This window comes from Neofelis nebulosa, chromosome 18 (assembly GCF_028018385.1).
Source record: "Neofelis nebulosa isolate mNeoNeb1 chromosome 18, mNeoNeb1.pri, whole genome shotgun sequence".
NCBI lineage: Eukaryota > Metazoa > Chordata > Mammalia > Carnivora > Felidae > Neofelis > Neofelis nebulosa.
In genome coordinates this window covers 6,261,240-6,287,636 of record NC_080799.1, presented here as the reverse complement: position 1 = coordinate 6,287,636, position 26,397 = coordinate 6,261,240, and the positions used below count along the sequence as shown (strand labels likewise).

General features: G+C 50.3%; 2 protein-coding genes across 4 annotated transcripts in view; one reads left to right on the top strand and one right to left on the bottom strand.

Moving 5' to 3' along the window:
- The window catches only part of LOC131501086 (myosin-16), a 62,760-nt gene extending 40,926 nt beyond the window's left edge, over window positions 1–21,834 (bottom strand). The window contains exons 1-18 of one of the 3 annotated variants that reach the window (XM_058710793.1): window positions 21,568–21,834; window positions 18,679–18,822; window positions 17,034–17,190; window positions 16,385–16,412; window positions 15,969–16,065; window positions 15,079–15,171; window positions 14,018–14,081; window positions 13,341–13,439; window positions 11,606–11,709; window positions 10,645–10,783; window positions 10,009–10,277; window positions 8,179–8,349; window positions 6,568–6,747; window positions 4,782–4,908; window positions 3,948–4,006; window positions 2,733–2,820; window positions 1,833–1,950; window positions 508–628 (exon numbers count right to left, since the gene is read on the bottom strand). In XM_058710793.1, coding sequence (XP_058566776.1) covers window positions 508–628; window positions 1,833–1,950; window positions 2,733–2,820; window positions 3,948–4,006; window positions 4,782–4,908; window positions 6,568–6,747; window positions 8,179–8,349; window positions 10,009–10,277; window positions 10,645–10,783; window positions 11,606–11,709; window positions 13,341–13,439; window positions 14,018–14,081; window positions 15,079–15,171; window positions 15,969–16,065; window positions 16,385–16,412; window positions 17,034–17,190; window positions 18,679–18,822; window positions 21,568–21,777 — 2,268 coding nt within the window. In that variant the 5' untranslated portion in view covers window positions 21,778–21,834. Of the gene's footprint in view, window positions 1–507; window positions 629–1,832; window positions 1,951–2,732; window positions 2,821–3,947; window positions 4,007–4,781; window positions 4,909–6,567; window positions 6,748–8,178; window positions 8,350–10,008; window positions 10,278–10,644; window positions 10,784–11,605; window positions 11,710–13,340; window positions 13,493–14,017; window positions 14,120–15,078; window positions 15,172–15,968; window positions 16,066–16,384; window positions 16,413–17,033; window positions 17,191–18,678; window positions 18,823–21,567 lie in introns of those variants that run through there. The other 2 variants (XM_058710792.1, XM_058710791.1) reach the window with 2 other exon arrangements.
- Window positions 1–26,397, top strand: part of KPNA7 (karyopherin subunit alpha 7) — a 102,811-nt gene that overhangs the window by 33,383 nt on the left and 43,031 nt on the right. The window lies entirely within an intron of this gene.

Genomic DNA, 26,397 nt, shown 5'->3' with positions numbered 1-26,397 from the left:
TTACAGTCCCGACAAGACTCTGCAGGGCCAGGAAGTGGGACAGACACACGGCAGCCCAGGCCCTGTGAGTCAAGATCAGGCAGCCTCTCTGAGTCACCCACAACTCACCTGCCAGCTCAGGGCTGGAGCTTTCGGTGTGGGTGGGCTGGGATTATGGTGCTTTGCTCTCAGACCTCACCCCCACACACATACCTCCATGCCCCAGTAAAATCCAGGACCTTGATTCTGATTGGGGCTCATACAGTCCTAGGAAATAACCTACCATTTATTATGTACCTGTCCAAGCTGGGTTCTCACCCGCGTTATCACTAATCACCCCCGAATCCCATGAGATCAGCTGTATCAGCCCTACTTTTGCAGAGGAGGAAACTGAGGCTCTCAGCAGCCATGGGGCTTGCCTAAGGCAGGCAACTGGTCAGCGGCCAAGCTGGAACTCACACCCTGAAGCCCACCTTCTTGGGACGAGGCTGAGTGGTGGAGGGAGGGAGTATCACCAGAAGCCCCTACCTTGGTATGCCCAATTTTGTATTCATTCGCATCCAGGTCAATGGACCCGAGCAGCAGCTCTGAGGCCTTCTTGTTGTCTACAAACCCCTGAGGAATCACATTGGGGTTCAGCACTTGGTACCTGTTGGGAGAGAGATGATGACAGCCACCATCACGCCCAAGCTGGCAGTTCAGGAAGTACATCCATGCAGTTGACCCATCCATTGATCTTTGTGATGGCCTTGGAATCATGGTTAGACCTGTTCTGCAGATGCCCTCGGCAGGCACTGGGGTGGGACTGGCAGGAGACATTGGGGAGTGAATGTCTGTGTGGGTCAGGAGTTCAAAGGGCTGGTGCTCCTAGAAATGAAAACACTAAAAATTTTCCTTCCTGATCTTTTCTTCCAGACATAGGAGAAGCACTTTTTTTTCTGGCCTGCAAGCAGCCCCCTTTGTGATTTAGACAAGTCCTTCCCTGTTTAGAGCCTTCAGAGGGCTAGGACAGGATGACCTCTAATGACTTGTCCATCAACCTATGGTCCTATGTTCTAGCATGTAGGGAGTGGGTAGAAGGGAAATAATCCCTAAGGTGGAGGTGTTACTTTGGGTTCCCCCAGAAGCAGACCCTGGGACAAGGTATCCAAATGCAAATAGTTTACTTGGGGGATGGCAGAGTTGGGGAGGGGGACAGGGCAGTCAATAAGAGGCATGTTATCAGGTCAGTTATCAGAATGGGCAGCTGGGGATTAATGTTGCTAGGGGGTACTGGGAACAGTGGTGTGCTGAGACCAACTCCTACCGGCCGGCAAGAGCCAACTGGGTGAATCTCTCCCCAACCCCACATTCACTGGTGTCACATCGCTTGGCTCGAAATCAGCCATGGGAGTGTTTACACCATGGAAATCTAAAAACACTATAAATCAGGGCTTTTTAATTTCTTAATTTTTATTATTTTTTAAAAATGTAACCTGGAGAACCTGTTGTTAGACATTTATCTGGGAGCCTCACTCATAGTTAGCCCACCAGAAGAGTAAGGGAATTGAAATACTGATATGCCAGTTGTCTGTAAGTCATTGGTTATGGGCCGCTCCTGGGGAAGGCATTAATTCCTGAGACTTTCAGCCTGCCAAGTAACAAAGCTGGTTCAAGAACCAGAGAAAGCCCTCAGGCACAGAAATGCAGGTTCTGGCAGTTGAAAGTCAGGCCAAGGTGTACTCAGGTAGTAACAGTGAGCTGGTATCCGTCATCGTACCCGTAGCATCTGCTACAACAGGACTATATTTATCAATCAGTCCATCCCTGGAAACTGAGAACTGTACTCAGGCTATCAGGAAGACATCACTCACCTCTGTTTGAACTCTGGGTACTGCATCCTGTTTGGGAAGCCCTTCCTGCAAATACGGATGCCTTCCAGGACTCCATTGCAAGCCAGCTGGTGCATGATCAGGTGGGCGTCCACCACGCCTGCCAAGAGGGAGGGTGCAGGATGTAGTCAGTGTTCTAGGGTGGCACAGGCCACTCCTTGTCACTGCAGAAAGCTAACTGAACATCTGTGTTGTCAAACCCCAGTCTCCTCCCGTCATTGCACGCAGGGCCCCACAATTCAGCCAAGACCAAAGGCCCTCCTGAGTATGACTTCTAGCTGGTTCTCACCCAGCCAGAACATGATTTTCGCTTTACAAAACAGCTAGAATATGATTTTGGGGGATCCATTTTGGGGGATCCTTTCAGTGCCCCATTTTGTGCCCTAGTCATCCCTCGTGATTAAAAGTGAACTTAATTCAGGGCGCCTGGGTGGCTCAGTCAGTTAAGTGTCCGACTTCGCCTCAGGTCATGATCTCACGGTTAGTGAGTTCAAGCCCCACATTGGGCTCTGCATTGACAGTGCAGAGCCTGCTTCGAATCCTCTGTCTCTCTCTCACTCTCTCTCTCAAAAATAAAGAAACATTACAAATTTTTTAAAAAGCGGATTTCATTTATACCTGGCTCACAGTTTGTGTGCAACAAACATTAGCTATTTTTATTAACGGTTATTGTTTCATTGGGTCAAAACTGTCCCAAGTTTGAAAAATTGGTGGGAGGAGAGGTTGGCAAAGAAGAGAAACAATACTTAAGGTTTCAAAAATACTAAACTGCTCTCTACGTGTTCACTATGTTAAAAACAAGAAAGGGTATGTAGTTTAAGCAAACACTAACTTCACAGAGCCTGAGGACCTCCAGCAGGGAGACATGTCCCCATGATGTACCTGATTGCTTGAACTCGTTGGGGACAATGCAGCGGACAAAATGGGGAGCCGTGCTGTGGAGGGTGGCCATCAGCTTATTCAACTGCTCCTGGGGGTGGAGGAAAAAGGAGAAGAAAGACTGAATTAATAAGCTCAGTGTTGGTGTTGCAGGATACCGATGCTCAGGACAGGTCTTCATTTAGATTTCAACTAATTCACGTCTTTTTAAAAAATTTTTAATGTTTATTTACTTTTGAGAGAGAGACAGACAGAGCGTGAGCAGGGGAGGGGCAGAGAGAGAGGGAGACACAGAACCCAAAGCAAGGCTCCGGGCCCCAAGCTGTCAGCACAGAGCCAGACACGGGGCTGGAGCCCACAAACTGTGAGATCATGACCTGAGCTAAGGTCAGATGCTTAACCGACTGAGCCACCCAGGTGCCCCTAGAGTGCAATTAATTAAGTTAAAATGTAAATTCAAATTGAGTTCTTCTGCTGCACCAGCCTCTTTTCAAGCACTCACTAGCCATGTGTGGCTAGTGGCTACCATCATGGATGGCATATTGGGCAGTGGCCGTCTGTCATCTCAGAGGGACTTGCCCAAGGTGACATGGTTTTCAATAAGCAGGGCCCTTCTTGATTCAGCGCTGGCTCATCATAGAGTCTCGATACTAGAAGGAACCATAGTGCCTGTGAGGACGAAGCCCCCCCCCCCATTGTTAACCTCCCTATGGAGGTTCCCTCCTCCTCTGCTTGGATTCCTCCAATGAGGTAGCCCACTCCACTTCCAGGCTAGATCCTTGGCAAATATTGAAATCTTTCTTCGGGTCACATCTCCCTATTGGCTGCCTTTCTACACTTTGGAACATATCCCCAGTAATGCCCCAAATCTGTGGAAGTTGTGACCGGCCCAGAGGATCTGCCAGCCAACTCTGGGGCTCAAGATCTTAGGCACTGATATCTCCAGTGATGCCACTCCCTGGGTTTCAGTCCGAAATGATGTGGTTGGACTGAACCATCTCTAAGGGTCTTTTCTGCTCTGAGGTCCTGTGGTTCCGTGACCCCTTTGGAAGGAAACAGACTCCTTACATGGAAGAGGCAACCATAGGCGTAGCAATGAACTCATCCTGTCCTGGGCTGGGAGGTGGCAACCAGACCACCACACCATTAGAAGGGAATGTTCAATGGAAAGGAGGGCTCACTGGATGCACAGTGGCCTCTGGGGCAGCCCCTACTCACCCTGTAGAAGTTGGAGACTGTCATGAAGGAAGACCCCCTCTTCTGCTTCTTGCTTCCAGCTGCGGAAGAAAAACACACGTTTCATGTCAAAACGCAGCATGGAGACAGGCAGCCCCATTCAGTGCTCCATGTCGAGGAGACACATTCTCTGGTTTAAAAAGGTTTTCTTAGGACTAGGTGAGGTGGGGGCCCTCACACCAGGAAAGGGACATCTACCAGGGAAGGGTTGAGTGGGATGACCATGGTCTAATGGTCAAAAGGAGTGCTATGCTCTCTGGAGAGGGTGTAGCCCTTTGTGACTTAGGGCTACACATAGGGACAAACTGTTCCCATTGCCTGGGCGGGAAGAAGAGCCTGCAGACCATCTGGAGGCATTGCATGTTGGTGGTGAAAATGTCAATGAATTCAAGGAAATTTGCAGCTCTTGCCCCACTGAGTGGCAGCCACCTTGGGCAGCTCCCATCCAGGCCGTTCCCTGTGGGCCACACGACCTCGATTGGGTAGGAGGCAAGGCTGGGCTTGGCCTGAGCCTCAGACAGAGGAGAGCGGGGAGCAGAACATAAGCACACGCATTTGGGCATCCACTATTCCAAAGCAGTATTGCTCCACCCAGAGGTGACACGGGCCCAGCGGGCAGTACAGTTGACGGAAGCTCGCAGGATGCATGTGCACCTCTCCACTGCACTGTCATCCATGGCCTCCCTCAAGTAACTTGTCACCCATTCATCCACTTCGCAGGAGTTGAATAAGGTGAGTTTTGTTTCCTTGTTTCCATTTTGGCCACTAAAGGGCATCAGCACAGGGGGACTGGACACCACAAGGGGTCATTCATACCTGGAGCCTCCTCTTCTTTGAAGAGAAGGGCCAGTAGCACCAAGGATGATTTCTGGAACAAGCCCACCACTGTTTCATTCAGGGGGTCTTTGTTCTTCTCCAGCCATCCTGTGATGTTGTAACCCACCTGGAGGGGACAAGCGCCAGTGGTTACCTTCCAGGTCTAGCATCCACCTTTTGGGTCCCACAGCCAGAACCTCTACCTACAGGTTCTGCCTGCTCTGGGTTCCCAAGATCAACCTCCAACCCCATCTCCTGGGGCTTCAGCTCTTGACCTGATGACTTTCCTGGAGTCCTGGGATGTCCCTGAACCACAGTAAGAGGTGGAGGCCCCACTATCTGCTTTCTTGGGCATTTGCAGTTTGCCTGTTTAGGTCACCCTGTCTCCGAGCTTTCCCCACAAAACAGGACTCCCCAGCTACCTTGTGTCGGGGTGTGACCTCCTCTTGCAAGTCTGGTTTGGCTGGCTACTCTGAGCCTCCCTGACCTCCTGGCTCTTTTTCTACCCAGGTGGGTTGATCTTCTTCCAGGCTCAGCCCTTGCTCTGACTGACTGGACTCGACCAGGGAAATCCTGAGCTACATGAAGAGCTCCCTACAAGGGTGTCTAGTCTCCCCTTGCTCAAGGGCACACATCCCTTGGCCATTGCCTGGTGGAAGGGGGGGCTCCATCCAGCCACACCTGGGATCCATGTGTTTAGTTAATTGGACATCCATTAATTTCTATTTCCTGTTTTGCTACGTGGCCCTAGCTGGGGAGGCAAAGAGGAAGGCACATTTCAAATTCTTCCACTGAACATAGGGAACCAAGGAAAACAGATAAGAAGCAGAAACCTTTGGGCTTTCCTTCCCCTGTAGAGCATAAAGACATTCATCACCTGCGGGCCTTACTTTAGAGCCTTCTTGGAGGTGCATAGGTCCCATTAGACTTTGAATATTCCATTGCTATCAATACAGAGCCCTCTCATTTCATCGTGGGAGGTGAGGTGGAGCACAGCAGTCGGCCTCCAAAGCTGCTGTTTACTCTACTTGTTGGCATAATTCATTTTGCAAGTAATTGGCATTGTTATGGTTGATGAGGTCATAAAATCCTGGCCCCGATGCCCGATCCAAGAGCAGCTTTCCTGACAGCTCTGTGCTAAGGCTGCTGTTTCCCTGCAGTTAAACCCACAGAAGCTCAACAAACTCCAGTGGTAACAGGGAGCACGGGCGTTTACAGCAATACCGCAAATCGCAGGGAAATAAAACACATTCTCAAGAGCTGGCTGAACAAACGTGGTCTCCCCTATCAGTTATTCAAATAAGAAGCTAATTCCCTCTTCCCCAAGGACTAAGTTTGTCATGAGTGAAAAAGCCACTCCAGAGATGTCGTTTTGTTGCTTTGGTGACCATGAGCCGTCAGAAGGGTAAGTTAATCCGTTGGGGGATAATTGATTGGCTCGTGGACTTTTTTCCCTTTTTTGCACGTGTTGTAAATTCTGTCCAAGATCTAAGTGCAGCTGTCAAACCAAGGGCCGCAAACAATGGTGTGGCCCTGGCAGGTGAACTGCTGGTGGCTCCCTGGCAGGCATCCTTGGCTGGATTGCTTTGGATTTCTCAGAGGGAGAAGTGATGAGGAAGTATGAGTCAGGGGTCATTTCACTGAGCTGATCACCCTGTTCTATGGCCGCTGCACCAGCTGGAGGCAGGAAGCCTCAGCAAGGTCACGGCAGGAAGGACCTACAATAGCCAGAGCTGCCTGCAGCAAGAAGATAGATGGCCGCAGGAGGCGCCAACAGAGTACTCACGGTGCCTGCATAGTGGATGAGCTCGAAGTGGGCCTCGGGCCCCTTGCCTTTGCCCCCCTTGGGCTTGAGGAAGTTGCTGGACTTTCCCAGGTGGTTGTCATACAGGGCCGCCTTGAAGGTGGCGTCGGTGGCCTTGGGGAAGACACACTGTTCCTCCAAGATGGAGAAGATGCCCATGGGCTAGAAGGAAGAGCGGTGGATGTTGTTAGAGGAGGCCATAGGACCCCAACAGGGCCACTCAGGTGTTGGCCTGGGGGTGGTGGGAGGGGTGCCCCAGACACCCGCGTGGCCAGCCAGGAAGCAGAACTCTGGGCATAGACCCCCAGGAACGGTGAAGTTGCTCCAAGGTCTGGTCTTCGAATGCCAAGGCCATTTACACTTGAAAGAGACTAGAATTCATTGAGTCTAACAGAAGGGGAGATGAAAGTCTGAAAGGGCTACTTACCTCCCCAAATGCTAATCCCTCCCAAACAGTGGTGCCAGGCAGCCTTGGCCCTCAGGGAAATGGTGAAATCAGTGACACCCGTCCTCTCTGCATTTAATTCTCTGTTATCCGCTCCTGCCCTCCGTGACGTTTCTGGCTACCAAGAACCACATATGGTTCTTCTCACAGAAGAGGAGAGCTCACATGGGAGCTCATAAAACTGTCAGTGACTTAATATCTATGGAGGGTCTGGATTTCTAAAAATTTCTGGAAGAGGGCAGTGCTTAACCCCAAAGCTCAAACATGAGGGACATTTCAGGCTCTGTGACAGCCGGACAGGGGGGTATTTGTTGGTGTTAGAGGACAGGTGGATTGTGTGTGCAGCCTGTTTGGGGAGACTCTTTTCCTGGGAGGTTGAGGCTGGGCTCACATCGGGGACCCCAGCCTGCTTTCTCACCCCTAGGCTGAGTCTCAGAGACAACATATATTCTTTCTCCTATTTCTTGAATTTTTACTTTTTAATAATTTTAAACTTGCAAAAGAGTGCAGAATATTCCTACATGTCCTTCATTCAGCTTCTCCAAATGTTCATGCAAGCTTGGTAACGACAATGAAAACCAGAAAATTAACATTGATACAATACTATGAACAGACTGTTCACATTTTGTCATCTGTCCTGTCAATGTCCTTTTCCTGTCCCTTTTCTGCATTTGCTTGAACAGTATATATTCTTGAACTAGGCCATTTGCTAGAACATTCCTGATGGTGTGACTACAGGGGTGGCGATTAGGTTGTCTGGGTTAGAACCTGACTGTGCCATTCACAGGGTGTATAATCTTGGACAAGTTTCTTCCTTTCTCTGTGCCTTAATGTTCCCATCTGTGAAATGGTTGTATTGTGTCACACACACACACACACACACACACACACACACCCTGCCATATATATGGTAGCTTGTGATGATCCAATGAGTTGAGGCATACAACAGCCCAACTAATGGTGACCATTGCAATCACTGTTGTACCCATTTTGCAGAGAGGAAGCTAGAGGTCAGACCAACCAAGGTCATTAGTGGTGTTGCTGGTGCCACTTCCCTGCGGGTCCCCGTGAAGTCCCCTTCTGAGGGGCAAGCCCTGATCAGGGTCCTGGCCTCTCTCTCGAAGCCCCTCCTGTGAGCAGTGAGTTACCTTTTCCAGGAGGTCAATGCAGGCCTGCAGGTCAAGGCCAAAGTCGATGAAGACCCACTCGATGCCCTCCCTCTTGTACTCCTCCTGCTCCAGCACGAACATGTGGTGGTTGAAGAACTGTTGCAGCTTCTCGTTGGTGAAGTTGATGCACAGCTGCTCGAAGCTGTTGAACTGAGGAGGGAGGGCAGAGAGCAGGGTGTCAGCCGGGACCCAGACAGAGCCTCCCAGGGGCCGGGACCGAGGGACAAGTGACAAGCAGAGCTCAAATTTGCCGAGGGCCAACTAGCGTCAGGCGCTGCCCAGATGCCTGAACGCCGACCCTGGGACAGTGCTGCATCATCCCTGCAAGAAGCCCTTCTCGGTGACCATCCCCTGCAAAGGCACAGAGCAGCTTAGCACCTGCAGAGGAGGGTGGGGGCAAAGGGGGGCAGAGGGAAGTAGGAGGGAAGGGGAGGACAGGGGGCGCCCAAACCTCGGATGCCGTCTCCTGTAGTTAATGAAAATCATTATGGAGGGGCGCCTGGGTGGTGCAGTTGGTTAAGCGTCCGACTCGTGATCTGAGCTCAGGTCATGATCTCACAGTTCGTGAGTTTGAGCCCCACATTAGGCTGTGCACTGACAGTGCGGAGCCTGTTTGAGATTCTCTCTCCCTCTCTCTGTCCCTCCCCTGCTTGGGCTCTCTCTCTCTCTCTCTCTCAAAATAAATAAACTTAAAAAAGAAAGAAAAAGAAAATCATTGCGGAAAGAATCCTTTTTTTTTTTTTGCAGGATAGAAATCATTTGAGAGGCTTTATGGATTCTGCCCTGCTGTGTGCCTTTGGACAGTTCTCTCTCTGTGTGTAGTTTTTTTAATCCTCATCTGTAGGATGAAAGGGCTTGAGGGGTTTACAAGCCTTTAACAAAAAACCAGAGAGTGCTTTCTCTTGATGAAACCCCAGGCTAAAGCAGAGGTGCCACTGTAGTCACAGAGCACACACAGGTGCTAGACCCTGCACTGAGATGCCTCTGCTCAAAACCTGACGAGGCAAGAATGATTAGTGTCCCCATTAATACGTGGAGAAACAGAGACACACAGCTTGGAAGTGGCCCAAGATGGGATTCAAACCCTGTTTGTCTATAGCACACACTTTGCTGTTGGCACACGTCATCCTCCCTTCCTCTTGTCCCTCCCCTGCTGGCTCTCAGGGGCTCCCCAGGATACCAGGGAGCACAGTCCAGAAACTCTAAGCCTCCTTCTACCTATGAAATTAAATGACTCTCTTGGAAACGGCAGCCAAATTAGCCTTTTAGAGCCTGAAAGAAATCGGGGTAAGCTTTTTTTTTTTTTTTTTAAATCCATCTGTGGCCAGTAGAAATTCTTAAAATAATAGGATAGTGGAGTGAAATGGACTTTATAGATCATCTCTCCCCATTGGTTCATTTTAGACTTGAGAAAACTGAGGCTCAGAGAGGGATAGCTACTTTCCTAAGGCCACATAGCTAGTTGATGGCCAACCTGAGTCCAGAACCAGATCGACCGACTCCTAATCACGTGGCCTTCAGTTACAAAGATAAAATATTCCTGACCCACTGCACTAGCCTGGGATGAGACCCAAGTCTCTCTTGTGTAGGAAAAAGGTGAGAGGTCACCAGTGTTGTGCTGGTACATCAGCTTGCTCACTTGCTCTCTCCCTCCCTCCCCCTCTAAAGAAAGAAAGAAAGAAAGAGCAAATAACTGAGATTGGCCCGCCCCAGGTCCGAGATGAGAAACCAGAGAACCACGGTGAGAAGTAACTTCTGGAAGAAAAATGGCCACCCCAAAGCAGAAACAGAATGCCAAGGCAGGCACACCTCAAAGATCTCGAAGCCGGCGATGTCCAGCACACCGATGAAGAATTGCCTCTGCATCTTGGTGTCCAAGGTCTTGTTGATCCTGACCACCAGCCACTTGAACATCTTGTCATAGACGGCTTTGCCCAGAGCCCCGATGGAGTTGTGGCACTGTTCCATATTCTGGCCCTTCTGCACAAACTCATTGCCTACTTTGACCCGGGGCCTGGTGATGCCCTTCTGGAGCTCCCCGGAATTGAGACCCATGAGATGGGCAACTTTGTCAGCCACTGAGTAGGGACAGAAAAAGCAGGCGAGTGAAAGAAAGATGATGCCCTGCCCCGGAGAAGCCCGGCGCCATCTATCATGTTTAGGGAAGGGGATGAGGGCAGGGTGGCAGAGACCCCGTGTTGCCAATGAGAAAACAGAGGTCTGAGATGGTTTCCACACTCGCTCAAGGTCAAGTGGCAAAGCAGAGTAAAGAAACCGAAACTATGGCTCTGACTCTCTGTCCTGTCTCTCTGATTATTATTGATGTCTGGACATCCAAGGAACATTCTTGGTTAATAGCATGTCTCTGAAATGTTCACAAAGCCTCCGAGATCTGTGAGCCCCCGCCACTGGTGCTGCCTCCTCCCTGAACAGCCAAACACCTACCCTCCGTGGTGTCCACTTCAGCCTGCTCCTCTCTGGGCTTCTGCTTGAACTTCATGTTGCCAAAATGCATGATGCCCCCGGTCAGCTTATAAATGCCAATCTTTTCGTCAGCGCTGAAGCCCAGCACGTCAAAGGCAACCTGCAAGTCCACAGGGAAGAGAAAGGCAAGAAACTCCTGGCTTCTCGTTCCACAGAACAGAGGCCACGGCACTGCAGTTGTGGGCTGGCCCTGATGGGCCACTGCAATACGGTGTGGGCTCTGGAGGTCAGACACACCCTGGCCAGAGACAGGTCTGTTTTCCCCCCAGGGGCCCAGACCAAATGCTCTGCACTATAGTCATTTGTGTTTATCTAACCTCCCCGGCCTCTGTTTTCTCATCTGCAAAATGGGGATCGTAGGTGGTCATAAGGATAAACTGAAATGATGTGTAAATGTTTAGGCCATTACTTCACACACAGTGAGAATTAGATACACAATAACACATTGGAGGTGGCATTATTATTACCATCATTATTACTGTTCAGGCTACATGCTAGGTCCTGGGAGAGGGAAAGGCCAAGATGCATCATGAATCAATTCTACCATCAAAGAGGAGAGTGGACACAAATACCCTAACAGAAGTTATAGGTGCTCAGAGTAAGAAGAGGAGAGAGAGAGAGAGAGAGAGAGAGAGAGAGAGAGAGAGAGAGGTGGGAACTTAAGAGACTGGAGGGTCACTTCTAGCCAGGACGTGAAGCAGATGGCCCCTTAGGTTCCGTGGAATCCTAGTTCAATTCTGCTTGCTGTGACGGGCCAGAGAGAAGAGCCAGCTGAACCCTGGAGACCCCCAGGGGGAGAATCTGGGCCGCTGCCTGGCTGCTCTGGGTGGCCCCACCCCAATTCCGGTGGCAGCGCATGCAGGGCCCCACAGTTTCTGTCTTGGCTGTCCCTGTGGTGTGCTGGCCACGCCCACCCACTCACGTCTGTGATCTGCAGCTCTTCCCCGTCGTCCATGTTCTCCACCACTGTGACGCCCTGGCTCACCCAGTGGTACTCCTTAGGGTTGGGGACCAGCAGCAAAGTCTCTGCCAAGGGCAGGAAAGCAGATTAGCAGCTTGGTGACCTGCGGTTTTCTTCTCTTTCCTTTGTAAGCCGTATCCCCTAAATGCCTCTCATGTGCCCGGCATGATGCAGGGGGCATCATGGGGCTATAGAGCTGAATAAGATATTATCCCTACCCTCGGGGATCACCCAGAATCATGGAGAGATTTGAAAAGGGCACATGAGGAGTTTTAGGATAGCAAGAGGGTCTCGGGAACTTGGTTGTGTCCTCCATCACTTGGCCCAGTACCTGGCACCTCCTGGGTGCCCTGTAGATATTTGGGGAATAAATGAATTCCTATTTATTTTCCCCTTCCTCTCCCCTAGAAAAAGCCATTTACATTCTAAGGCAGAAGGTAACACAATGATTGCAGCGGGCAATAACAATCACTCACACGTAAGAAGCGTGAAGACTGTGCTTTTACAAAGATACGCACTTGGATTTTTCCTCAAATGTGTGCCCCTCTTGATCTATCTTTGTTTTTCTGCTTTTGGAGGAGACGTTGGTGCAAGAAATACTTTCATTTTCCTTCATCTCTACTGTTGAGAAAAACTAGAGCCCAAGAAGGAAGATAAATGTGGGCGGTCACCCTGCTCGAAGGTCAGGGATGCAGTGGGGCTTGGTGGGGAGTGTGGCAACCAGGAGAGCTTGAGCCCCATCTGAAGGGGCCACCACCATCCGACTGCCTTGATTGGAGCCGTGTGGGAGGGCAGGGCCATGGCTGCTGGATCTTCTATAACTTCAGAGAAACAAGAAGTCGGTGATGTTTTTTTATTTTGTCTTGTTTTACTTATAGCAGGGATTACTATCAAATTCCACTCACTGGTTCAGAGACCCTAGTGTTGTCAGTGAAAGACTTGCCCCTCATGGAGCGCACTACCCACGCTTGTGAGTTTATCAACAAACCAGTGGCCTCAAATCCAAGGGTGGTGATTTGTTTTGTTTTGTTTTATGTGAAGTCTTCCAATTTCAAAATGCCATCCGTTAATTAAAAGGGACAGTGTGTCCAACACAAATAAAGCCCACTTGTGAGTGGGGAGAGGTCCCTAGCCTTTGGTGGGGTTAGAAGGTGTGTGTGTGTGTGGAAGAGTGAGTCTTCATCTCTCCCCTGACTTCATACCCTGAGCAGGTCTGCCATGAACAGTTGAGCATGTTGGTGCCTGCACAAGAGCATCTCGGTGAGTGAGTGAGTATACTCTGCTCATCAGACTATGCACTCTGTGGGCTCTGTCCACCTAGAGGGGAACCTCTTGTTATTGCACGTGCCACGGTCCTGGGCTGACCTCTCTGCTCCTGTCTAGCTCTGGGCCCAGAGGCAGCAGGTGCAAGCCCCATATCTCAGGTCTATGTCTCAGCCCTGAGTTGCAGGCATTCCAAAGCCCCGTCTGTGGTATGGGCCAACAGCGGTGCTAAGTCTCACGAGGCTGTTGTGAAGAGGAGACATGAGGAGAACCTCAGGCAAGTTCCCTGTAGCCTATGCACACACAACTGTAAGAAATTCATGCAAAACCACAGGGGACGGCACCAGACCCTCTGCGTTCGGGAGTCTTTTTGTTACTGAAACAAGAGGAAAAGCAAGTTAAGGGGCAGGTGGACAGACATAACGATCTTTACCAATAAGTTCAGGCTTCTTGTTAGAGAGAATCTGGTAGAAGATGTGGTAACCCCTCTCAGCTGCTTGCTGGGAGATGACCCGAGATTTCTCTAAGAGATCTGGAGAGGAGTAAATACAAGAAAATGAACACAGACCCATGCTGTCTGGGGTGCAGGGTGCCATTGCAGAAGGGCTCCTCTCTCCGTGCAGTCCCATGCGATAGCCAGCTCAGGGGCCATTTTCTCCACCCCAGACACAGCTTCTGGGGGCCTCACTGCCCACGGAGGGGACCCCCGGGGGGAGAAGGGCCAGCCCCCTGGGCATGAGACAGCAGGCTGCCTTCAGAAAGGCCCTGCCCCGGTGTCATGTTCCTCTGTTGCTGTTTTGAAATTCTTAAAAACTTTTTTTTTTAAGTTTATTTATTGTGAGAGAGAGAGAACTAGTTGGGCGGGGGGGCAGAGATAGAGGGGGAGAGAGGATCCAAAGTGGGCTCGATGCGGGGCTCGAACTCATAAACCGTGAGATCATGACCCAAGCCGAAGTCTGATGCTTAATCGACTGAGCCACCCAGGCACCCCAAATTCTTAAATACTTTTTTTTTTTAAAAAAGGAGCCTCTCATTTTCATTTTACCCCGGGCCCCACATGCTATGTAGCTGGTCCCGCCCGGAAGAACCCTCCAAAGGGGCCTGACTCACAGCTCTCGATGTCCGCTCCAGCCAGTTTGCCTGTAGTTCCGAAGTGGATTCGGATGAACTTGCCCTGAGCACGGAGGAAAGGGCCGTGAGGGAGGACGCGTGGGCCGGGTTTGGCCACAGTCCCCCACTGGCAGCCCCCCTGAGTTCCAAGGGCGCTGTTTGGAATGTAACTGGGCCAGACATGGCTGTACGTGGAGCCGCGGATTTCCCGTGCAGAGGAGTTAGATGGGGCTTGGAGCTAAATTTAAGGTCTGTGGGGTAACCCCACAGGGTATTTGTGGGGAGAGGAGCACCAGCAGGAGGGGCTGGGATCACTGGAAAGTCAGCTTAGAGGCAGGCATGGTGAGAATTTGACCAGCGGGCGTGGGGGGCACGCTACTGAGTCTCTTTATTGAGACACCACATTCCTCTCCCTGCCCTTTGGCAGAACCACCAATAAATTCTCCTGGAAAGAGGCTTCTCTGTGTCTCCGCCTCTGCTGCTGCTGGCCCATCTGCTCACCTCTATTCCTCACCGGCCCCCACTTCCTCCCTACCCAGCCCTGTTTACCTAGGCTCCCCGCCAGCACCCTGGTAATGAGGGGCCCCCCAGCAGGAGACTGGGAACCAGGAAGGAAGCCCCTCACATAGTGCCCCGGTAGAGGTCCCACAAGAGAGCTGAGCTGGTTCCAGAATCCACCAGGGCCCTTCAGATGGCCTGCACCTTTCCTGCATCCCTCCGGCAGGGGGATGGGCAGAGTTGTCTGCAGCTGGGGGGATGGGGAGAGCTGTCCACAGCTTCCAGCCGCTGTGAATCTCTGGCTCCCCCGTCTGACTTCGCAGCCCCTCATCACCCTGTTACCAAGTCTCTGCATTCAAGCTCTTTGATTTCAATACTGATGTGGGCTATGTGTGATGTAGACCTTGACAGATAAGGCCTTAAAACTCTCTGGGAAGGAGATGCTGTGACTTGCCTCATTCCATTTGCATGTTTAAATCAGCCCTAATTTGCTTACCTGGAGTAGGGTGATGGCACCTGTCCCACCACCCCCAGGGGCCACTGTTGTTGTTGTTCACACTTACAAAGCGAGAAGAGTTGTTGTTTCTGATGGTCTTGGCGTTCCCAAAAGCCTCCAGTACAGGGTTTGCCTGGATGATTTGATCCTCCAAGGACCCCTGGCCCAGAGAGAGAGACACACACAAAGTTGGGTGCTGCCTGGGGATTCAGGGCTTTCAAATGACTATGGCTTGTGAGCTGGGAACCAGGAGGGGAATGGCCTTGGGGAGGCCTGGAAATCAGGGCAGGAAGGAACCTTTGAAGAGGGCCACCCCCTGATGACCATCCCCCTATGGCCCTGACACCGGACGGACACCTGTCAGATGACAGGCCCTGATTCTTAGCTGGTGCTGGAGAGACTCCAGAGTGAGCCTGAAAACCCTTCCCTGGGCATCCCTGGTCTTCCTCATGAGCCTTTCATTTGTCGGCTTTTGTAGCTGCCCCTGGCCCGGCTATTGTTCCTTGGGCCCTGGGGCCACGGGGGCCTGTGGAAGCAGCTGATGAGGAGCTGATGTCCCCCATCCTCCTCTGCCAGGCATAAATGGCTCTGCCACCTACCCCTCTGGGGACAGACATGGGGGGGGGCAGCAGAATACATCCTGTATGGGGAGGCCCAGGTCTGTGGCCTCCTCCTCCCAATGTGGTCCTTCCTACCCTTCTCTCCAAGATGCCTCCTCCTCTATAAAATGGCCCAAACCCCAGGACACCTATGAGGGTCACATGGGCTCTGCATGTGTGCTCTCCTGTGTGTGTCCCCCTGTGTGTGTCCTCCTGTGTGTGCCTCCTATGTGTGCCCTCCTGTGTGTGCTTTCCGTGTGTGCCCCCCTGTGTGTGCTCCCCGTGTATGCCCCCCTGTGTGTGCCTGAAGACAGGGTGGGCTGGGGTGACAGACTCTGAGTCCGCCCATCAGCCCTACCTTTCCATCCGAGGACTGTTTGCCAGTTCCTCCGACATTGGCAAAGTACTGGATGACCTTCTTCGTGTTCTCAGTCTTGCCAGCACCGGATTCTCCCCTGCAAATGGATAATAGGAGCAGAGTGAAGTGCAAGGAGGGGCTTGGCTGCAGAGAAGCAAAGCAATAAGTGGTGCAGCCTGAGTGTTGCCATGATTCATCCCTCAGCCGGGACACACAGGTGGGGGGGTGGGGACACAGATCCCCCGCCCCCCAACCTCAGTTTCACAAGTGCAGCCTTAAGGTCCTGCTAAGCCCATTCACAGCCTGCAGATTTCCATACCAAGTCCCACCAATTAATTCTAAGAAGGCTTAATTACATGTGTAAGACACAGACCTAATTATATGTATATAGACCGAGAGACAGAAGGGACACTTACGTGATTAGCATAGACTGATTTTCACGATCTGCAGGGAAGAAAACGGCAACAGGAAGATGTAATTAGGAATCACTTAGGAACTAGACATTTGACATCGCCCTGGCCGAACAGTCTGCATCTCCCTGCATCCCACCCAGCTTGGAGGGGGGCTGCAGTGACCAGCAGAGGGCAAAGCCCCCAGATCCTGTGGAGTCCCCTTCTCTAGCATGCATGTTTGTAGAAGGGCCAAGAATTTACCAGCCACTCTTTCCACCAGCCCCATCCCATATAGATAGCTACCAAGTCATTAGCAACATAACAGAAATTGCTTCACCAGCCGCTGTGCCACATGCCAGAGTCCTACAGGGAATGGTTAAGTGTTGGCTTGAACTCTGGGCAAGTCGCTTAACCTGGCATCTGTGTGTTTTGTGAAGCTTAAATGAGATGGGGTGTGAGGTAGGGCCGGTACTTGGCAAGCACCCTCACTGAGCCCTGGTACCCGGTGTTAGCCTCACGTGCTGCTGCTCAACACTTTAGCAAAGAACTTCAGCAGGTGGCATGGGGTCCAGGTTGGGATTGGGTAGCCCATGGTTCTCATGCATTGGGAGCCAGTGGCAAAAGAACTTTTGTTGCCCACCCCAAGAGCCCCGGCAGCCCCCAGCCCACTCACTCATGAGCATGTCATGGTAGGCATTGTCAGAGATGGAGAAGAGGTGGGGTGGCATCTCTGTGCGCTTTTTGCCTTTGTACATGTTGGCCACGCGGGCCCCGTAGATGGGCAGCCACTTGTAGGGGTTGACTGTCACACAGAACAAGCCTGAGTAGGTCTGGTGGGAGGGAAGGGAGACAGTTAGCTGGCCTTTCCTCCTGGTGCCCTCTTCCTTCCAGGCCCTAGCCTGCCCTGGAGCAGCCTGGCTGGAGGTCACTGCCAGCCTAGAGGGATACAATGGTGTCCCCGCTGGATGCAAAATCTATGTCTGAGCGTCTATTCAGTAAGCAAAGCCATCTCTCTCTTTCATATATATGTGTCTCATTTTATTTTGGTTTAATTATTTGGATAGATAACATAGTAATTCGTATGGACAAATAGGCGCAGAAAGCCCGCCCCCACCCCCACCAACACACATTGCTCCCCTCTTCCTCCCACACACAGGTAAACATGGTGTTAATTTCTAATACCTGCCTTCTGTGGTTTCTGTTGCATATACATACAAACCCAGGGATACATTCTTATTGCCCCCTTCTTGTTTTTAAAACAAAAGATAGCTCTCTATAATACTGTTCTATATCTTGCTTTTTCCATTTAATACATCTGGGAGATTTTGCGCGAGTGTTCACAGAGAGACCTCTGTGGTGTTTTAACAGCTGTGAAGTGCTCCCTGTGTGGACACGACCCCTCCTGGCGGACAGCAGGGTTTGATCTACTCTTAAGAAGAGATGCCAGCTTCTCTTTTCATTATAAGGCAATTTTATAAGGAAATCAACCCATTGAAAAGAAAAAAAAATCAGAAAAACCAATGAGGTAGTAGAAGAAATTGTCTGAGGGGAGAATAAGTGAGGGCAGAATAAGTGAGGCCAAATCTGTGGGTCCCCATCCATGAGTCCCAAACTATCCTTCTCCTTGCTGGACACTCACATCAACCTGATACTCCTGCCCACCGCCCCCGTGCCTCTTTTCAGTTGAACTGAAATCTTCCACTTCGGCCTAGATGGGAATAAACACCCACCCTGCCCCAGCTTCTTCTTAGCATAGCTGTGATATACATAATGAGTTTTAAAAGATATCTTATTACATAGAAAGTGATCCCGAGAAAGAGAAACAAAGATGAGATAGAGAGAACCCACTTAAGGAGTTCAGAGTATGACACACAGCGTGTTACCCTGGAACTCCTGGTGCTGAGTCACTCTTTCCCGCCAGCCCTGTCTCAGGGTGGGGGTAAGGCAGACAGCAGGTGGATGGATAGACGGACGGACGGACCAAGGGTGACATCTAACAAGGCTGTGTGAAGTCATCAGGGGGGAAAATGATGTTTTGATTGGAGAGTTTGCAGGGGTGTTGTGGGGAGGAAGACTTCTGGATAACAACCTCAGCAAAAGGTATTTAAGCTGCCCATGAGATGGCACCGTCACGGAGACATTGAAGGCTTGGAGTGGAAGTTCTAACGTGTCAAAAGCATGGTCCCTGTGCCCTTGTCTGAGCCATACTGTGTGTTGGTTGCTGGGAAGGTAGAGGAGCAGCTGTGCCCTTCCCATCAGGAGAGGGGCAGAAGATCCGCAGTCACCCCTCATCCCCAACCCCAGCCCCAGACACTCACATAGATCCTCATGTTGGTGTAGCGTTGGCGCAGGTTGTTCAGGACGCTGGCCTCATTCAAGAAAGTCATGTCCGCCATGTCGTTGGCTTGGTAGAATTTGGGCGGGTTCATCTGCTGGACATCATCCTTCTTCACAGTGACAGTCTGGGTGAGGGGAGTGTCAAGACGCAGCAGGAATTAGGAAATAGTACTGTCAACAGCCATATGGGCTTCTGGCACAACGTACCCCATACTCTCTGGTATCCTGGAAGGAGCTAGAGTCAGGTGACCATTGCGCCCAACTCCTGGTCCAGCCATCACTGTACAGCTTGGGCTGAGGAGGGACCTCCAAGGCCATATGAGCCCTAACTGCCTCCCCTATGAAATAGGGATGACAGAAGCTTCCTCAGCTGGTTGCTGTGAGAATTATATTGACATAAGTGGGAAGCGTCTAAAATACCTTACGAGCTATCAAGTCCCATTCCTAAATTCAGAGCACCTCTGGGCTCTGCTTCTCTTCCCACCAAGTCCATTCTGGTAGCTGATCAGAACTTGCTCTTTGATCCCAGGGACACTTTGCGGAGATGTGATTCTTGGATCTCTGCCTTGAGAATTGGTGGTGGTTTCTAAACAGCAGTGAACTTTTTTTTTTTTCCAATATATGAAATTTATTGTCAAATTGGTTTCCATACAACACCCAGTGCTCATCCCAAAAGGTGCCCTCCTCAATACCCATCACCCACCCTCCCCTCCCTCCCACCCCCCATCAACCCTCAGTTTGTTCTCAGTTTTTAAGAGTCTCTTATGCTTTGGCTCTCTCCCACTCTAACCTTTTTTTTTTTTTTTTCCTTCCCCTCCTCCATGGGTTTCTGTTAAGTTTCTCAGGATCCACATAAGAGTGAACTTTTTCATTAAAAAAAAAAAGAAAAAGAAAAAAAAAAAAAAAAAAAAAAAAAAAAGAAAAAGAAAAGAAAAAGACATTTCCCTGCTCCTACCAATCCACCAAGCCACTTTGAAAGATAAAATTGAAAGCAAGCAAGCAAACAAGACAAGACCAAAAAAAAAAAAAAAAAAAAAAAAAAAAAAAGACAACAATGAGTGCTGAGCAGTACACGTGTCAGGTTGAGGATAGCACAGGGTTGGGAGTCTGGAGCGCCTGTGCATGGCAGGCAAATCCCGTCCCCCCTCTGCGCCCCAATTTCTTAATCTGTAAATGAAAACTAGCAGCAGCTCTTAAGTTCCAGCCTCTGGGACCGAAGCTCAAGACATGTGATCCAGAAAACAAACATCTTTGAGCTGCCTACAGCCTGACGTGGGAGGCTTGAACACATACTGGGCTTTCTGGGACTTTTAATAATTTATGAGTCCAATACGCAGATAATTTGAAACCTTGACAGTTCTGGAAAATCTACCCACTAATGGTCACCACGCCCCCTAGTAAATCAAGCTGGGTTCTATTCAGAGTCCATTTCCCTGGAGTTCCCAGATCTCTGGGCCTCGCCCTCAGGCAGACACTTCTCTCTCAGCTCCAGCACAGGACAGAGGCCTTTGCCTTGATCTCAGAAGCCAGGTGAGTCAGTCTTTCTGTCCCAAACCTGCGGATTCACACAGAAGTTACGTGCTGTCCTTAACGTGTATCTAGACCGGGGCCTCCGGGGCTCCACACTCTCCTTATAACACTGCAATGCTCTGCCCTGCTGAAAAGTAGGTTCTCTGGAGAAGTGAGCTGGACTTTCATGTTCCAACTCGCTTGAACCCAGTGATGGCCTCATCTCCCTCCTGCACTCCCCTGGAAGCAAAACAAAGCACGAGGCTCAGATGCCACAAGTTGTGATCACACAAGGTCTCTGGTCTCATGTATTCCCGACCGTGACCAAAGACTGCCTCACGCTCCTGCTGCATAGCCCACCATGGAGAGGTGATGTGGTGATGTGGGGGCATACGGGTGTTTGAGCCAGATACAGCTAGGCTTGAATCTGAGTTCATCATTTGCTGTCTTTGTGACTATGGGCAAGTTACCTAGGGTTTCCTTGATCCTTTGCAAAATAGGAACTCCTAAAATCCTACTACGTAAGATTCTTGAAAGGATTAAACAAAATGTCCAGCGCCTCACCGGGAGTCTGCTGCAGGGTAGGTGTTTAATTAACCAAACTTTCCACTCTCTCAAGTCACTCCCACAGTCAGACACAGTGAGACACTGTGAGAGACTGTGATGTCATACACAGCAGAGAGAGCGGTGTATTGGTAAACCAGCTATACAGGGGGTGGGGATGGGGAGAAATCCCTGATTTATACCATTTGTCAATTCCCATGGTGTACATACATCGGCCATGGTTGACATCAAGCTGCTAAATGTTTAATATGCAGCTGCAAAGCCCCTGGAGTTTTAGCATTGTGTCCTCACAAGCTAGGACAAACCAGCTCCAGCACACTGCCACCGTGCAGCAAGGGCATCTGAAGCCACCATCTATGCTCACACAGCTGGAGAGCCCCCGGGGTCAGCCAGGGTGTTCTGGGCCTGTCCCACACTCCTCAAGCCATCACGGGCACATAGTGCACCTGCTGATGGCTTCCCCTCACTCCTTCACTTGAAAACCGTTTGGGACTTTGAAGGTAAGTAACTCCCTTGACGATCTGGTGCACAAATGGACTATTGCAACATACAAAGTACTTCCATGTGCCCTACCATGTTGGAGTCTCTATTGGGAGAGAGTCAAAGCTCAGAGAGGGCAAGTGTCTTGCCCAGGTCCACAGTCTGAGTGCAGTTGAGTCTGAACTTGTACTGGCACAGAGGACCCAAGAGGCATCTACTCTTCTTTCTACTCTGCCTCTTTAGCAGAAGCATGGATGGCAGCACCTGGGTGTCTGCCACTCCCAAAGTTTCATCCTTGGAGATTATTCCTCACTCACCTGGTTGTTGACAGTCTTCACGGTGACCTGATCACCCTGTTCAGACTGGATCTCCCCAGCGATGAAGCCCTCCTTCTCGTCTTTGACCCAGCAGGACCTCTTGATGTCATAGGGCTTGTTCATGGCTTCTATCCTCTCCTTTTCGGGAGGTGCCAGGAAGGGCATCGGATCCACATCGTCCCCACATTCACCTTTGTATCCACCAGGCATCGCGGCTTGGCTAAGGGAGGAGCGGGAAGGAACCGAGGGAGGGAACCAGGACTTCCCAGGGTGCTGTAGGAAAAGCAAGGACACTTTGCCAAGGCTCATGTGTAGGCTGGAACGAGTGCCCTGAGAGATGGGGCTGCTTCTCTCATGTCACTTTGGGTGTCTTGCTGCCATTAGGTTTTTTAATTTTTATTTATTTTTTTTATTTTGATGGGGTGCCTGGGTGGCTCAGTCAGTTAAGTGTCTGACTTCGTCTCAGGTCATGATCTCATAGCTCATGAGTTCAAGCCCCACATCTGGCTCTGTGTTGTCAGCTCAGAGCCTGGAGCCTGCTTGGGATTCTGTGTCTCCCATTCTCTCTACCCCTCCCCTGCTTGCGTTCTGTCAATCTCTCTCAAAAATAAATAAATATCAAAAATTTTTTATAATGTTTATTTATTTTGAGAGAAAGAGAGTGCGATCTTGATCTCACTCACTTGATCTCACAAACTGCGAGATCGTGACATGAGCCAAAATCAAGAGTCAGGCGCCTAACCAACTGAGCCACCCAGGGGCCCTGGTGCCATTAAGTCTTAATAATTGAGAGTAAGAAATGAGGTAATAACTCCACAGAGTTGCTTACCCCCCACCAACCACAAAACACTTCTGTATCTGCCTCTCTCATATGCCCCTCACACCGGGGCTGTGAGGTAGGGATCAGGAAGCTCATTTTATGGAGGAGAAGATGAGAGCCTTAAAATTTTTAAAGTAAGGATTTCAACCATGAAATTGGGACAGGAAAACAATAACTACTTGGTTTCCGCTTTCCCTTAAGGTATGAGCAGAGGCCACAAGCCACATTAGTACCACAGTCACACAGTTTCTGTTGGGTTTGTCCCCAACAGAAAGCACAGCTAGTCTCCTTTCATTTTAGCGTGGTTGCAGACATGTCAAAATAGTATTTACCCTCATTTCAACTTTGAAATTATGGCTTTATTAGACCCTCGGTTAGTTGCTATTTAAGTCTACTTATGCAGAAGTGTATTTTTAATTACTATATCACAAAGCGACCTTTAAATATTTTGATAACTGTATTTTAATACAATTGGGTTTCCTTTGTAACCCTATGTAGTTTTTTTTTTTTTTCTAAATGTATTTTAAAACACTAATGTGAGCTGAAGTCTACAGGCTTCACCAGATGCTAAGCAAACACTTGGTTCAGAATAATTGCCCAGATTCAATGATTACCTCTCTTAAGATGAGATCAGCCTAGGGTCAAGTGTGGGCCTCTTGGTCTCCAAATCTAGACAATTTCACCAAACCATTAGGAGGGAGGAGAACTGGGGACTCGTGGTAGCAAAGAGAGAAGTCAGGGCATCCCAATTTGTCTTGAAGGGGAAGAACCTCCTTGAAAGTTTGGGAAGGGGTGTGGTTCTGACATGCAACACTGTTCTCCAGGCTGAGTATGGCCTCCAGCTCTAAATAAACCAGCTGGAGATGGAAGGGTCTCAGGACTGTGCCTCCCAGGCCCCTGCTGCACAGAGCTATCCTCCAGGCAGCTCCAGCTTTTCCTGTCTGGGGCCCTGGTGTTTCCAAAAGTGGCTGACCCAGGATAGGCAAGAGGTGGCAGTGAAGCCAGATACTTCCTCCTAGTCTCACCTTTCTGTGGGCCCAACTTAGAGAGTTCTGCTTGCAGCCTGGGTTCCCCAAGCCCAAAGTGGGTCCCTTTCACAGGAAATAATGAGGCCAGCAGGGTGGGCCTCCTGTGCCAGACGGTGATGTCTGTGTTCCCACTGGACACACTTTTAAATTCAGGTAGTAAAATGCATAGGGTCACCAAGGAAACAAACGGTATGAGAATATAATTAGCAAAATAGTAAACAACGCGTGATACGGCAATCCACGTAATCCTTCACTAATGCATCAAATTACACGATCTGACCGCAGCTCTGACAACCACTGTATTTCTGAAGCAACAATGGAAACTGACAGTCTTTCGAGCTCTCTGCATCAATTGTACCGCGATATGAAAATAGCAGTGATTTCCATTGCTGACAAAGTCACAAGTGTGGGTGACTGAGAATATAAAGGGGAAGGGATGATACATTTCAGTCAAAGGATGTGAAAATCAGGATGGAATTGTTTTCCCACTGAAGATCCCTGAGCCTAGGGAGAGAGCCTGCCTAACCCGTCCTGAGTCCCATCCAGGGGAGCACTGGGCTGAGAGTCCTCTGTGTCCCTGAGAGCTTCCAGCAGTTTGTCCAGCACCCAAGACGCTTGGGTCCCCCTGGGCTCTGCCACAAGTCACCTTGGGCAGTTCAGTGGCTGCCTTGGGCCTCCCCCACCCCCTTTCTGGAAGAGCGGATTGTGCGACATAGACTTCCATTTGTTATTTGTTGTCCCCGATGGCTCAATTGCTTTGTCTTTTTGCTGCCTCATTTTCCTGCTTCTGTTTAACACAGATGGAAGTCACCAGGGAAATGAGACCAAAATTCACATGAAAAGAAAATGCAAGTATCAGCAAAGTCAGATTAAAATTCATTAGACTTGTTGTTAAAACAGAACCACTTTTAAGACTAGGACTGGGTGCCTTTTAAAATTGCTCTAATGTGGGAGGAAGGGCCAGAAATTCTCCTTTGTTTATTCCAGTGAGGCTGTGTGTGTGTGTGTGTGTGTGAGCGTGCACGTGTGTGTACCCTTCATGGTTTTGCCATGAACCACAAGCTGAGATATCGTGGCTATTGTCCTGGCCTGGTGGCCCGGGGCACAGACCCCTGGAACCAGGCACTGCCCCAAGGACTGTACAGGCCTTGGACACCACTCACCCCCTCAGTGGCCACCAGCCTCTTGCTCAGTTGTGAGCTCACCTCCCAGGCACCCCCTGCACATTCAAGCTACTCCTGTCCCCCCAGACAACAGCTCTTTCCAGGCATCCGTGATAACTAAGCCCACTTTTTCTTTTTTTTTTTAATTAAAAAATTTTTTTTAGTTTTTTTTATTTTTTAAGTAATTTCTACACCCAATGTGAGGCTCGAACTCACAACCCCAAGATCAAGAGTTGCATGCTTTTCTGACTGAGCCAACCTGATGCCCCTAAGACCCATTTTTTAAAATCATGAAGCACATAGAAAACACTCAGGTCAAGGAATGCAGAGGCTGAAAGCGTCCTGGAGGGGAGAGGGGGAGCAGAGATGCATTACAGAGGGTGGGAAGGACAGAAGGACAGGGCTGGAGTTGAGCCCGACATGAACCCAGCACCTTCTTCCTCCCCCACCCCCGAGCAGGGAAGGCAGGTGGTACAGTGAATGGGACTGATCCAGGTTCAAATCCCGATGGCTCCTGTCTCCCCGTGGAATGTGGCACGAGCCCCCCGGCAGCTGCCTCCTCACCCTCAGGTCCACGTCCCCTGGAGCACTGAATGAGGTGCTCCCTCTGCAGCCCCTGGAGCAGACCGGTGCTCAAAAAATGCTCATCTCCTGATCCCCCTTTGCCAGTCTCTCATCATTACACCCACTTTCCTCAGGTGGCCCCTCCACAGCCCCCACCTCCCCCTTTCCCATCTCCCCCCGCATCCCCCATGGTACCCACCTGAGACAGCACTGGAAGAGACTGGGTACCCAGCAGAGGCTGGCCATTCCCTTTTATACCTGCCCAACAGGTCTGAGCCAGCAAAACCTTAAAAAAGAAAGGAACCCCCTCAGGGCTCTGGTGGCTCAGCTGGCTTCACCTTCCAGCGTTTGACTGGATGCTCCCGGGTCCCTCAGGGGGGATCAGTGAATGCTGTAATTTTAGGACATCCTCCTTCCTCCCATTGCCCTTGTGGGGAACCTGATGACCTCAGCCCAGGGGTGCAGGCGGTAGGCAGAAATAGAACAGCTGGCTAATGTGTTTTCCACTTAAAGCTGGGAATCTGCTCATGGAGGGAGCCGACTCTCAAGGAGGAAGACCCGGGTTGAGTCATCTGAAGCCTTTGGCATGGATGAGCCCAGATAACTAACTGGTTGATGATTAGCCTTGGAAGGCTGGTGTGAGCTGGGACTTCACTCATTTGCTCACGGCCACAGGCCCCCTCCAGCCCACCATGGCCAGCAGAGATATCATGATGTGACTCCAGCTTTGAGTCCTAAAGCCCGGTGGTCCCCAGTTCCTCCGTGGCTTCTCATGCACTTAGTGACCTTGAGCAGGTCATTGCCCTCACTGGGCTTGCCTTTCCCACCTGTAAAGTGGGAAGAATGGACTCTAAGTGACTTTTGTACCCTTCTCCAGGTCAGAGATGGTCTCTGAGTCTGGAAGCAACATGCGTCTGGAGGTCTTTCTTCCTGGCATCTGCCATCACCCTTCTCTCCACCCCCAGTCACTGTTTTTCGAATTGAGAAAAATTAATAGAACATAAAAGTAACCATTTTAAGCGAGTAACTCAATGGCATTGAGTACATTCACCATGTTGTGCAACCGCCACCTCTGTCTAGTTTCAAAACATTTTCATCAGCCCCTGAGGAAACCTGGGAGCCTTTAAACAGTCTCTCCCCAACCCTGGCAACCACCAGGCTGTTTTCTGTCTTTGTGGTTTCACCTATTCTCGGTATTTCATGTGAATGGAATCATGCAGCATGTGACCTCTTGGGCTTAGCTTCTTTCATTTAG